The sequence below is a fragment of the Anolis carolinensis genome, unplaced genomic scaffold (genome assembly GCF_035594765.1).
Source record: "Anolis carolinensis isolate JA03-04 unplaced genomic scaffold, rAnoCar3.1.pri scaffold_108, whole genome shotgun sequence".
In the NCBI taxonomy this organism is placed as follows: Eukaryota; Metazoa; Chordata; class Lepidosauria; order Squamata; family Dactyloidae; genus Anolis; species Anolis carolinensis.
Window position 1 is genome coordinate 1 of NW_026943917.1, and position 12,109 is coordinate 12,109.

Consider the following 12,109-nt stretch of genomic DNA (forward strand, 5'->3'; position numbering starts at 1 on the left):
GCAGGTGAAATGTTTGGAGGTAATGCTTCTGGAACATGGCCAGGCAGCCTGGAAAACTCACAGCAGCCCTGTGATCCCGGCCATGAAAGCCTTCGACAACACTCTTTGAAGGCTGTTCTTTCTTTCCAGGTGGCCAGGACGAAGCACAGGGAAGCCGCCCCAAGCAAACCCAAGGCGGCCCCCGTCAAGAAAGCGGTGCCCGGAGCGCCCCACCGCCCTGCGACAAAGGAGCCCCCAGCGGCTGGGTCCCGCTTTCCCCGGGAGCCCCCCTCCCAAACCCACCCTGAGAAGCCACTCAGGAATGACCACAACAAAGGAAAACAGAAGGCAGAGGATGGGAAAGAGAATGCCGTTGTTGGAGTGACCGCAGTCCGACCGACTCAAAAGAGGGCTGTTTCCAGACCGGCGTTTGGAAGCCATGCATCCAAGCAATCTGTACATTTGGGGAGTAAGGGGACATTCTCCCTGAACTCAGCAAATCCTAAAAAGAAGCACCAAACTCCCCCGCCAGGCAAGAAGCCCTCCGCCCATCCAAGGAGCCATTCGGCTGCACCCAAAAGCGGAGCCGAGAGGAAGCAAGGCAACTTCAGGCAACAGCCGAGGACCCCCAATGCAAAGCCTAGACCCCGGACCTCTGCCGTCCACACAGCTCCTGCCTCTGGGGGGCTCCGAAATGGCAGGAGAGAGCCCCCCAAACCCAAGCACCCGGATGTGGGCCCAGGCCAAGAGCTCAAGACCCCTTCTGCTCCCGACCGGAGGCAAGTGCGGCAAGTTGCCTTTGCAATTTAGCAACAATAACACTGTGTCACACACACATGGGCAAACTTAGGCCCTTCGGGTGTTTTGGACTTCAACTCCCACAATTCCTAACAGCCGGTAGGCTGTTAGGAATTGTGGGAGTTGAAGTCCAAAACACCAGGAGGGCCCAAGTATGCCCATACCTGATGTAACACAATTTTTGTTTTGTTTTGTCAAGCCTAAAAACATGTTTTAAATTGACGGTATATTTCCTGGTGTGCTGGAAACCACTCTAAGTCCCTTGAGATAGGGCGGTATATGAATAAATTATTATTATTATTATTATTGACAAAATGACATAGTATGACACAGCAAACAAGATAGATATGCTGGATTTTGTATCACAAAATCACAAGTCGAACGCTTCCCAAGCGTTTAGGACTGTGTGATCATTATTATTATTATTATTATACCATTATTATTATTATTATTATTATTATTATTATTATTATTGACACAATGACATAGTATGACACAGCAAACAAGATAGATATGCTGGATTTTGTATCACAAAATCACAAGTCGAACGCTTCCCAAGCGTTTAGGACTGTGTGATGTATTTTCGGATGATGCACTATTATTACTACTACTACTACTATTACTATTATTAATTATTATTCAACAATACAATATCTCATCTTTGCGCCTCAACCAATGCAACCTAGTTTGCAGCAGCCACAAAAACCATGGTGACTTGACCCATTCAACACAAAAGTGACGTTTCTAGAATAGAACTGCTGGGCTGTGGCACAGCTGGCTAGTAACCAGCTGCAATAAATCACTACTAACCGAGAGGTCATGAGTTCGAATCCCGGGTCAGGTTAAGCCCCTGACCATTAAATAGCCCAGCTTGCTGTTGACCTATGCAGCCCCGAAAGACAGTTGCATCTGTCAATTAGGGAAATTTAGGTACACTTTATGCAGGAGGCTAATTTAACTAATTTACAACATCATAAAACTGCCAGCAAAACACGAGGAAAGGAATGAGGAAGTACAGCCACTAGTGGATGGTGAAGCAACAGCTCCCCCTGTGGCCGGAATCGTGAAGCTGGAAAAATGTTAAAAATGCCTCTGAGTCTGTCTAATGTATGTTGTTTGTCTGTTGGCATTGAATGTTTGCCATATATGTGTTCATTGTAATCCGCCCTGAGTCCCCTTCGGGGTGAGAAAGAAGGGCGGAATATAAATACTGTAAATAAATAATAAATAAATTAAACAGGAAATATCACTTTCAAACCTGGAGCAGAAAAAAATTCAAAGTTTGTTACATAGTGCAATCAGTGTACTGAGGGAGCGAGATGGGAAGGTGCAACCAGGTAGAGCTTGAAATGGGAACCCAAGAGGCTTATATTCACCCGTGAGGCTTCCCTGGGGTGGGATCGGGGCCTCCCGTGAGCCCTTGTCTCCTCAGGAGCAAGGCAGGGGTCCTTCTCGTAGTGACGGTACACCTTCTTCTGCCTCCTTAGGAAGCTGCTGGAGGACTGGGTGGCGTCCCGAGGAAGGACCTACAAGAGGCCCCCCATGCGCCCCGCTGCCCCGAAGCCTCCGAAGGCAAAGTCCAGCCTGAACCTCGCCTTCTGGGGCTCCTTGGAGGAGGAGGAGGAGAAAGAGGAAGCGGAGAAGGAGGAGCAGCACCTGGCCAACGAGATCACACACACCTTGGCAGAGTGCCGGAAGCTGGCCGAAGAGGTAGGTGACCGGAGTGGGGGGCTTCCCCGGTTCAGGCCCAGACTATTTAAAAAATGGCATCTCCACATACAAACCAGCACAAGCACTGCGGTCTGCAGAGGAGGCCGTGCTCTCGGTCCCACCACCATCCTAAGCTCAAACTAAAAACGTCCCCTTTTTCCTCTCCTTTAAAAAGCTTTTAAAAAAACCATTTATGCAGTTTAGCTTACGGAGAGGAAGACTAGTACACCTCTATATATATATCCTCGTCTAGATATTGTACACCTACCTCAACCCATACGAAGCCGTCATATACTTTATAATATATGCACTTAGAATCATAGAATAGTAGAGTTAGAAGAGACCTCATGGGCCATCCAGTCCAACCCCCTGCCAAGAAGCAGGAAATCGCATTCAAAGCACCCCCGACAGATGGCCATTCCACTCTTTACATTCCACTCTATCTCCCCGAGGGGATTCGGGGAGGATTACAGAACACATATATGCTATACTACGGGCCGGCAGAACGTTGGATAAGCGAATATGTTGGATAATAAGGAGAGATTAAGGAAAAGCCTATTAAACATTAAATTAGGTTATGATTTTACAAATTAAGCCCCAAAACATCATGTTATACAACAAATTTGACAGAAAATGTAGTTCAATACACAGCAATGTTATGTAGGAAATACTGTATTTACAAATTTGGCACCAAAATATCACGATGTATTGAAGACATTGACTACAAAAATGCATTGGATAATCCAGAACGTTGGATAAGCGAGTGTTGGATAAGTGAGACTCTATTGTAATATTATAATGTAATACAAAATAATATTTATACAGTATTATAATGGTATATTTATATTACATGCAATATTACGAATAATATTACAATATAGTGGTATAGTACAATATAGTATATAGCCGGGCTGTGATGCAGGCTGTTGAGCAACCAGCTGCAACAAATCACTCTGACCAAGAGGCCATGAGTTCGAGGCCAACTCGGAGCCCCGTGTTTGTCTCTGTCTTTGTTCTATGTTAAGGCATTGAATGTTTGCCTTATATGTGTAATGTGATCCTCCGTGAGTCCCCTTCGGGGTGAGAAGGGCGGAATATAAATACTGTAAATAAATAAAATAAATCAATCTATATATATAAAAGAGTGATGGCATCAGGGCAGCGGACAAAACAACAAAACTACAGGCCACCCAACCTCGAAATTTGACAACACAACCCATCATTCACGGCTCTAAGTTGATACAACAAAAAGAAAAGAAAAATAAAGTCCTAATTACAGGGAGAGGAATAATAGTTTTTATCCAATTGCTGCCAGTTAGAAGGCTAAGCTCCGCCCACTTGGTCTCCTAGCAACCTACTCAGCCCAGGGGACAGGCACAGTTAGTCCTCACTTAGGCCTCTTCCACAGATTATCAGATTTTAACTGGATTATATGGCAGTGTAGACTCAAGGCCCTTCCACACAGCTATATAACCCATTTAGAATCTTATATTATCTGCTTTGAACTGGATTATCTTGACTCCACACTGCCATATAATCCACTTCAGTGTGCATACTAAACATAAAGACTACCATACAACAGACATTCAATACTACCACTACCTCAACAATTTCTCACCAACACCACCAGACAATGCCACAGCAACGCGTGGCCGGGCAAAGCTAGTAGTAATATATATTGCTTATATTGTGCTATACGAATAATATAATATACTGTATGTACATATGACTTGTGAGCCGCCCTGAGTCCCCTTCGGGGTGAGAAGGGCGGGATATAAATGTCACTAATAAATAATATATAAATAAATGGCAAACATTTACTGCTGTTATACAGTTAGCAAGGACAGACAATACATAAACAGAAGTGAAGGCAGTTCCCATTTTTTCCATTTCTGGCACCTGGGGGAACCCTGTGGGCACCTATTCAAGACCCCTTATCTCCTTGTGCCCATTCCCTGATTCCTTCCGTCCTCCTTCTCTCCGTCTTCAGGGCCTTCCTGAAGAGCAGATCCTCGCAGCGCTGACCCGCATCCCGCAAGTGGAGAGGTTTGCCCAGTTCTGGGTCTGCAAAGCCACGCTAGAGGCGCAGAGGGGCTCCTTGGACGTGGCAGGGCTCTACGAAGCCGCCCTCTCCGCTGGGGCCACGGTGAGTGGAGGCCTCGGGGCTCAAAAAGCAGTCAGAGAGCAGCAGCAGCAGCAACATATACCAGTTTGACAGAGCAATAGCAAAGCAGCAGAGCAAACGAGCTTCAGCAACTCACGGAGCAGAGTCAAGCTTAAGCTTTATTGAAAAGAACTACTGTACATTTCTGTCTAAGAAATATATACCATATATATGGTGGCACAGTGTGTTAAAGCACTGAGCTGCTGGACTTGCCGACCGAAAGGTTGCAGGTTCAAATCCTGGGAGCGGAATGAGCGCCCGCTGTTAGCCCCAGCTCCTGCCAACCTAGCAATTCGAAAACATGCAAATGTGAGTAGATAAATAGGTACTGCTCCGTCGGGAAGGTAACGGCGCTCCATGCAGTCATGCCTATGGCCACATGACCTTGGAGTTGTCTATGGACAATGCCGGCTCTTCGGTTTAGAAATGGAGATGAGCACCAACCCCCAGAGTATGAGTAGATCAATAGGTACCGCTCTGGCGGGAAGGTAACGGTGTTCCATGCAGTCATGCCAATGGCCACATGACCTTGGAGGTGTCTACGGACAACGCCGGCTCTTTGGCGTAGAAATGGAGATGAGCACCAACCCCCAGAGTGTGAGTAGATCAATAGGTACCGCTCCGGTGGGAAGGTAACACTGGCGCTCCATGCAGTCATGCCAGCCACATGACCTTGGAGGTGTCTACGGACAACGCCGGCTCTTCGGCTTAGAAATGGAGATGAGCACCAACCCCAAGAATCGGTCACGACTGGACTTAACGTCAGGGAAAACCTTTACCTTTTATACTCGAGTATAAGCCAAGGCACCTAATTTTACAACAAAAAAACTGGGAAAACATTGACTCCAGTATAAGCCGAGATACCAATAAAATTACATTAATTGAGGCCTCAGTAATTTAAATGTTTTTGGATCTTTACATCAAACTGTAATTTAAGATAATGTAAATGTGCTTATGTATCCTTTTAATAATAATAGAGTGAAATAATAAATGTAACAATACCAATAATAATAGAGAAAAATAATTAATATACCATATATACTTGAGTATAAGCTGACCTGAATATAAGCCCACCAGGACCCTCACCCGAGCATAAGCCGAGGAAGGTTTTTTTCAGTCCTAAAAAAGGGCTGAAAAACTAGGCTTATACTCAAGTATATACAGTAGCTCTCTAGGTTGATGTGGGTTTTCTGGGCTGTCTGGCCATGTTCCAGAAGCATTCTCTCCTGACGTTTCACCCACATCAATGGCAGGCATCCTCAGAGGTTGTGAGGTCTGTTGGAAACTAGGCAAGTGGGGTTTATATATCCAGGGTGGGAGAAAGAATTCTTGTCTATTGGATACAAATATGAATGTTGCAACTGGCCCCCTTGATTAGCATTGAATAGCATTGCAGCTTCAATGCCTGGCTGCTTTCTGCCTGAGGGAATTGTTTCCTGTCTGGAATTCCCCTGTTTTCTGAGTGTTGTTCTTTATTTTAGAGTTTTTTTGTAAACGCTGCAAAGCCAATCAATTGTAATGTAGCAAAATGGTGAGGATGAACCCAGCCGCAGCTGCACCCGCATCCACACCTGCCCAACCTGTAGCTACGAAGGAGTAGTTTCTCATTCTTCCTCTTGTTGCAGCCGCTGCAGGAGCTGCGAGATGCTGTCACGGGTATTTTGAAGAATGTCAAGGCACCGTCCAGGGGTGAGCGTGCCATGGGATCCCTTTGCACGAGAGACCCGGAGCCTGTGAGCCCTTCTGGAGTGTGTTTCCCTTCGACCCCTGCAGCCAGCCCTGTTCCAGAGGAAGATGTGGACCCTCCCCAGACTCCTCAGCAAAGCCCACCGTGGGCTAAGCCCTGCTCGGCCATCAAGCTCCAGATCCTTTCCCTGCCCAGGTGAGACCCCCATACACACAGACCTTGCCCTTTGCTCCCCTCTTTCCCCAATGAGAAGCCATCTCCCCACTCAGTGCCCTTGGCTGCCTTCCTGACTGGCCACCTATGTTGGCTGAGTAGGCCTATTAACAAAAGACCCTTCCCATAAACGTACAGCAGAGTAACTTATTAACTGCAGCATCACCCAGCACCAGTAGCCAAAAGTGATAGAAAGAACAAAAACACAGACCAATGTTATCTCGTGCTTTGGAGACTTTTTGTTATAGCAAAATTATATAGTTGCAGTAATTACAAAAACAAGATTTCCACAACACAAAGTTCTTTATACAGTAGAGTCTCACTTATCCAACATTCACTTATCCAACGTTCTGGATTATCCAAGGCAATTTTGTAGTCAATGTTTTCAATACATCATGATATTTTGGTGCTACATTTGTAAATACAGTAATTACTACATAGCATTACTGCATATTGAACTACTTTTTCTGTCAAATTCGTTGTATAACATGATGTTTGGGTGCTTAATCTGTAAAATCATAACCTAATTTGGTGTTTAATAGGCTTCTCCTTAACCTCTCCTTATTATCCAACATATTCGCTTATTCAGCGTTCTGCCGACCCGTTATGTTGAATACTTGAGACTCTACTGTACTTCCTTGCTTCCACGCTGGGCTTCTTTCTCATGCAAATAAAACAGTTTCGCTTTCACAGAGCCTCCTCTCACACCAAACTTACACAGGAGCTTCACACATGAGGAACTTCAACCTGGGGCTTTTTTCACCGAAGCTTCACGCTGAGGCCTACCTCACACTGAGGCATTCTCTCACACACTTGAGTTCTACCTCATACTCCTCAGGACGACACTAGCTTTTTTAACCCTTTCAGTGCTTGACTCACATTTTTGTAATTAAAAATATCTAGTTAATATTTAATATTTCTGACAACCGGAGGGAGGGAGAGAGAGAGAGAGGAAAGAAGAAAGGAGTGTGTGAGAGAGAAAGGAAGGGATGGACTTCTCCGCTCTCTGCCTTCCAGGTCCAGCAAGCGAAGCCCTTGGCCAGAGGTGAGACTCCTGACCCCCGTGCGACGGTCCCTGCGCATTGAAGGCGCCACCGCTTCCTACCCACAGATGCTGAGGGACCACGACCCTGTCGTCTCCTCCCTGGAGGAAATCGTGGCCGCAGACCACGGGAGCCAATTCCTCTTCCGCAGCAACACAGCTCTGCCCAGAGCGGTGAGAGTGGCCGACTTTGTGACTGGACGGGCCACCTGTGGGCACAATGCCACCCCGGCCACGACGAAAGCATCATTGCCACGTTGAGGAGTGTTCACACCACCTCCTTTCCTCCCAGCCTCCTTCTTTCTCTTTCTTTGTAAACAAGACTGGACCCACAGCATTGTTCTCTGAAGCCCTTTTGGAAACATGTCCGTCTTTATTCTTCAATCCATCAATCAGTGTGGCCAGAATCCCTGGGTTGCTGTGAGTTTTCCGTGCTGTCTGGCCATGTTCCAGAAGCATTGTCTCCCGACGTATCGCCCACATCAGCAACCCAATCAATCAGCCTTTATTACAAGGAGGAAAAGTGCACAGCAGATTCCTAAACTGATGAGGCCCACTTAAGAACAGGATGAGTTCAATGCTAAATGCATACAAACAAGGAAAAAACACTGCAAATCTATACAAGGCAAGTTTCAGCCTGGGTTTAATACAGGAAGTTGTCTTATCCCGGCTACTTCAGAGAGAAACTTTGCAACAACCAGGGCCACATGGTGGAAACTATCACTAGTACAAACCTCACATGAAATTGGGCTGATCAAATCAGGGGGTATTATGAAATTGTGGTGTTACGTTGGCCGTTTACTGCTACATTTTGTTTCTGCACTTTGTGTATTTTGCATGTTGTATCTTGAGTGCTCTGTGAGCCGCCCTGAATCCCTCTGGGAGATGGTGGCAAGGTACAAATAAAATATTATTATTATTACAGTAGAGTTCCGCTCATCAGATACACCGTATTATCCAACCAGGGCCGGCCCAAAGTAATTTTCAAGTGTAGGCGAACCGAATTTTGGCGCCCGCCCCCCAAAACCAATCACTGAAAAATGAGTGTTGGATAAGCGGAAATGTTGGATAATAAGGAGGGATTAAGGAAAAGCCTAAATAAAGAACAACACTCTGAAAACAGGGGAATTCCAGACAGGAAGCAATCAGGGCCAGCTAACACCACCCAACCAAGGATGCCTCCAGGGAGGAAGCAGCCAGATTTGGGATCTGCAAGGCCATTAAATGCTAATCAAGCTGGCCAATTGCAACATTCACACTAGCCTCAAACAGACAAGAGCTCTTTCTCCCACCCTGGACTTTCCACAGATATATAAATCCCACTTCCCTAGCTTCCAACAGACCTCACAACCTCTGAGGATGCCTGCTATAGGTGTGGGCCTGGCCACAGGCCCCGAAGGCGAGCGGGCCCAGACCAAAGCCAAGAGGAGGCATGCCCAGGTGCCATTTTTGCCATTTTGCATGCCCAGGTGCCATTTTTGCCATTTTGCCTTTGCCATTTTCACTTGCTCGCTCACCAGGCCGAGTCTGGGACCCCCTGCCATAAAATTATTTTTGTCGCTACTTCATAATTGTTTTGCTACTGTTGTGAATCGTAATGTAAATATTTGATATGCAGGATGTATTTTCATTCACTGGACCAAATACTTGATACGCCCACATTTGAATACTGGTGGGGTTGGGAGGGGGGGGGGTTGATTTTGTCATTTGGGAGATGTAGTTGCTGGGATTTATAGTTCACCTACAATCAAAGAACACTCTGAAAACACTGGCCATGATCCAATATTTAAGGGCCCATCCGCAAGCTCTTGTTGACAGGGGGGTTTCTCGAATTCTTAACAGCAAGAGAGAGGATGGCAGAAATCTTTATTCTTGCTTCTTTGCAGGGCAGGTTTCCTCGGAAGCAAATACAATGTGAGGCAGGCCTTGGGGAGGAAGGGCCGAGTGCGGGAACAGAGCGAGGGGAGCTTCGCCCTCGGGGCAGCCTCTAGGAAGACATTTGGGGAAGGGGAGTTTTCCTGCAGCCCCTTGCCTTTCCGCCACCACCTCCTCCCTCTCTGCGAAGCCCACGTCTCCATCATCTCAGGCATGTTATTGACAGGATAATTGTTGGGAGGGGAGGTTCAATTCTCTTGCTCTTCACAGTGGTTGGCCTCTTGGGAAACACTTTGGAGATCCTGCCGGAGGAAGAAAAAAAAATAGACACTTGTCAATACTGGGATGTAATATGTGCCGACAGAATTGGAACACTGCCTTTGCTTTTTTTTTAAAAGGTCATATACACTGTATAATACTTTAATAATCATACAAACAAATTACTAGGGAATGCTTGCATCATTGCATAATTGCAGCCAGGCTTTGAAGCTGCAAGGCTATTCAGTGCTAATTAAGGTGGCCAATTGCACTATTCCCACTTGGCTCTGATAAGGGGGGAGGCATCTACATTGCCATATAATCCAGCTTCATACTCCCAAAATCTGGATACTTCCACAACTTCCCCTCCCACATTTTAAACTGTGAGCAACAAATGCCATAATAATAATAATAATAATCTTTATTTGTATTCCGCCCTATCTCCCCAAGGGGACTCATTACATTACAGGAAAGGCCAAAATTCCAGATGATTTCAAAAAATCCATTTCCTCACCACCTCCTGAAATGTTGTAAAAGACTGCTGGCCTCCACGCTTAAAATTACGCAAAGAATGCTCTCTCCTACGCTTGAGGCCAAACTAATGTGATGGGAACAGGGGCGTCCAAAATTTTCAGTGTAGAACTCAGTGGAATTTAGTCAATGTGATGAAGTGGCAAAACACTGCAAGTAAATGGGACACTCTTAGCAGCCATTTCTATCGGTTGATTGAGACAAATCACCTTCTCAATTCCCTCTCCGACGATCTGGCTGTATGCTCAGAACACATGGAATAAAATATGCTCCATGACTCCTTATTTCAGATTATTTAAGCAGCTCAAACTTTATTGATTATTTACAACTATATACAAGACAGATCAGATGATCACCAGACTCTGTCCGTCTGCATCGGAGCACGCTGCAGGAGTAAACATTCCATTCTTATCTCTAAACCATACGTCTGGCTATAAAGCGAAAACTTCCCAAACTTACACTCTAGCCATTTCATTTCCACTCTATGCATTTAACCTCTTTCACTACTAGATTACACACACACAACTTTAAACTCCCAGCACAATTTCACACTATACTAATCCATTTTTACCGACAATTTCTTCAAAAACTCCCAGTTTTGACCTGGCGTGAAGGCCACATGTGAAGCTTTGGGACTGGGGTGTGCCTAAGTTCCTGCATTGCTGCCCCCCAAAAATGAGGGTCCTGGGGGGCTGCGGAGGAGGACTCACCCGCTGCCTGACTTGGAAGCCCTCCGTGATGTCCAACCGCATGTGCTCCACGGTGGATTCATGGGGCATCTGGAAGGGAAGAGAAAAAATAAATTTTCAAAAAACTGATTTATTCAAGCAGTAAGAAGTTAGTTAATAAGGCACATTCAACTATTAAAACAGTAAGAAAAATCTCTAGTGGTCTATATAGTAGGGATGTGCCATCCACAAAAAATGGTTCAAAAGTCATTACAAAACTGGGAGCGCTGGCACTTGGTTTCTAAAGTGTTTCTAAAGTATACTTAGTTAAAATTTCATTACTATAACGAGACTAACGAAATTCCATTACTACAGTAGAGTCTCGCTTATTCAACATGAATGGGCCGGCAGAATGTTGGATAAGTGAATATGTTGGATAATAAGGAGAGATTAAGGAACAGCCTATTAAACATCAAATTAGGTTATGAATTTACAAATTAAGCAGCAAAAAATCATGTTATACAACAAGTTTTACAGAAAAAATAGTTCAATACACAGTCATGCTATGTAGTAATGACTGTATTTACGAATTTAGCACCAAAATATCACGATATATTGAAAACATTGACTACAAAAATGCATTGGATAATCCAGAACGTTGGATAAGTGAGTGTTGGATAAGTGAGACTCTACTGTATTTCGTTACAGTAATTGTGCATAATTAAATAACTATAATTAGGAAAACTTAAGGGGCTCCCATCTCCCTCGTTTTTAAAGCTATTGGGGTGAAACTTGCTACAATGGTAGATAACATTGTTAGCCCACCAAATTTCAGAACATTTAGCTTATCCACAGATTTTTGGTGAATTTCCAAAGTTTTCGGGACGTCTCCAAGACGTCTGGAGAGCACAAGGTTCAAGGAAGTTAAGAGTAGTTGCCTGTCATGAAATTTGTTGCTTTGCAAGTGATATAACTCTGTTCTGTTCTGATGACCATAAGCCATTTCCATTTCTTCTTCAAAGCTAAAAGAAGTTATAAAGAAACATTGTGTGATTTCTACGACACTCCTAGATGTTGATGGTTTTTATCTTGCTCCAAAGCTAAGGATGCTTGATTAACATAAATCATGGCTACCTTACAAGACAATATAAACTCTGAAAAGGGGCCTTTCTTTGGAAACTGGC

General features: G+C 44.9%; 1 protein-coding gene and 1 long non-coding RNA gene across 2 annotated transcripts; one reads left to right on the forward strand and one right to left on the reverse strand.

The window, feature by feature from the left end:
• The first annotated feature begins 9 nt into the window (after positions 1 to 9).
• On the forward strand, positions 10 to 8,515 carry LOC134295221 (cytoskeleton-associated protein 2-like). Its single transcript, XM_062967086.1, has 5 exons — positions 10 to 762; positions 2,269 to 2,487; positions 4,478 to 4,633; positions 6,277 to 6,533; positions 7,569 to 8,515. Exons 1-5 carry the CDS (start codon positions 10 to 12, stop codon positions 7,852 to 7,854), a joined length of 1,671 nt encoding a protein of 556 aa, XP_062823156.1. The 3' UTR covers positions 7,855 to 8,515.
• Positions 8,516 to 9,366: 851 nt separating this feature from the next.
• LOC134295222 (uncharacterized) lies at positions 9,367 to 11,802 on the reverse strand. The gene is made up of 2 exons (XR_010001759.1): positions 10,968 to 11,802; positions 9,367 to 9,770 (listed from the first exon to the last, which is right to left on the reverse strand). It is a non-coding gene; the product is annotated as an uncharacterized LOC134295222 (long non-coding RNA).
• Positions 11,803 to 12,109: the final 307 nt, after the last annotated feature.

Bases quoted from the DNA above. Each gene is read 5' to 3' on its own strand.
- LOC134295221 (XM_062967086.1), top strand. From the start codon at position 10: ATGTTTGGAGGTAATGCTTCTGGAACATGGCCAGGCAGCCTGGAAAAC. The intron at 2,488-4,477 runs GTAGGTGACCGG...CTCCGTCTTCAG, and splicing joins GCCGGAAGCTGGCCGAAGAG to GGCCTTCCTGAAGAGCAGAT. The intron at 6,534-7,568 runs GTGAGACCCCCA...TCTGCCTTCCAG, and splicing joins CAGATCCTTTCCCTGCCCAG to GTCCAGCAAGCGAAGCCCTT.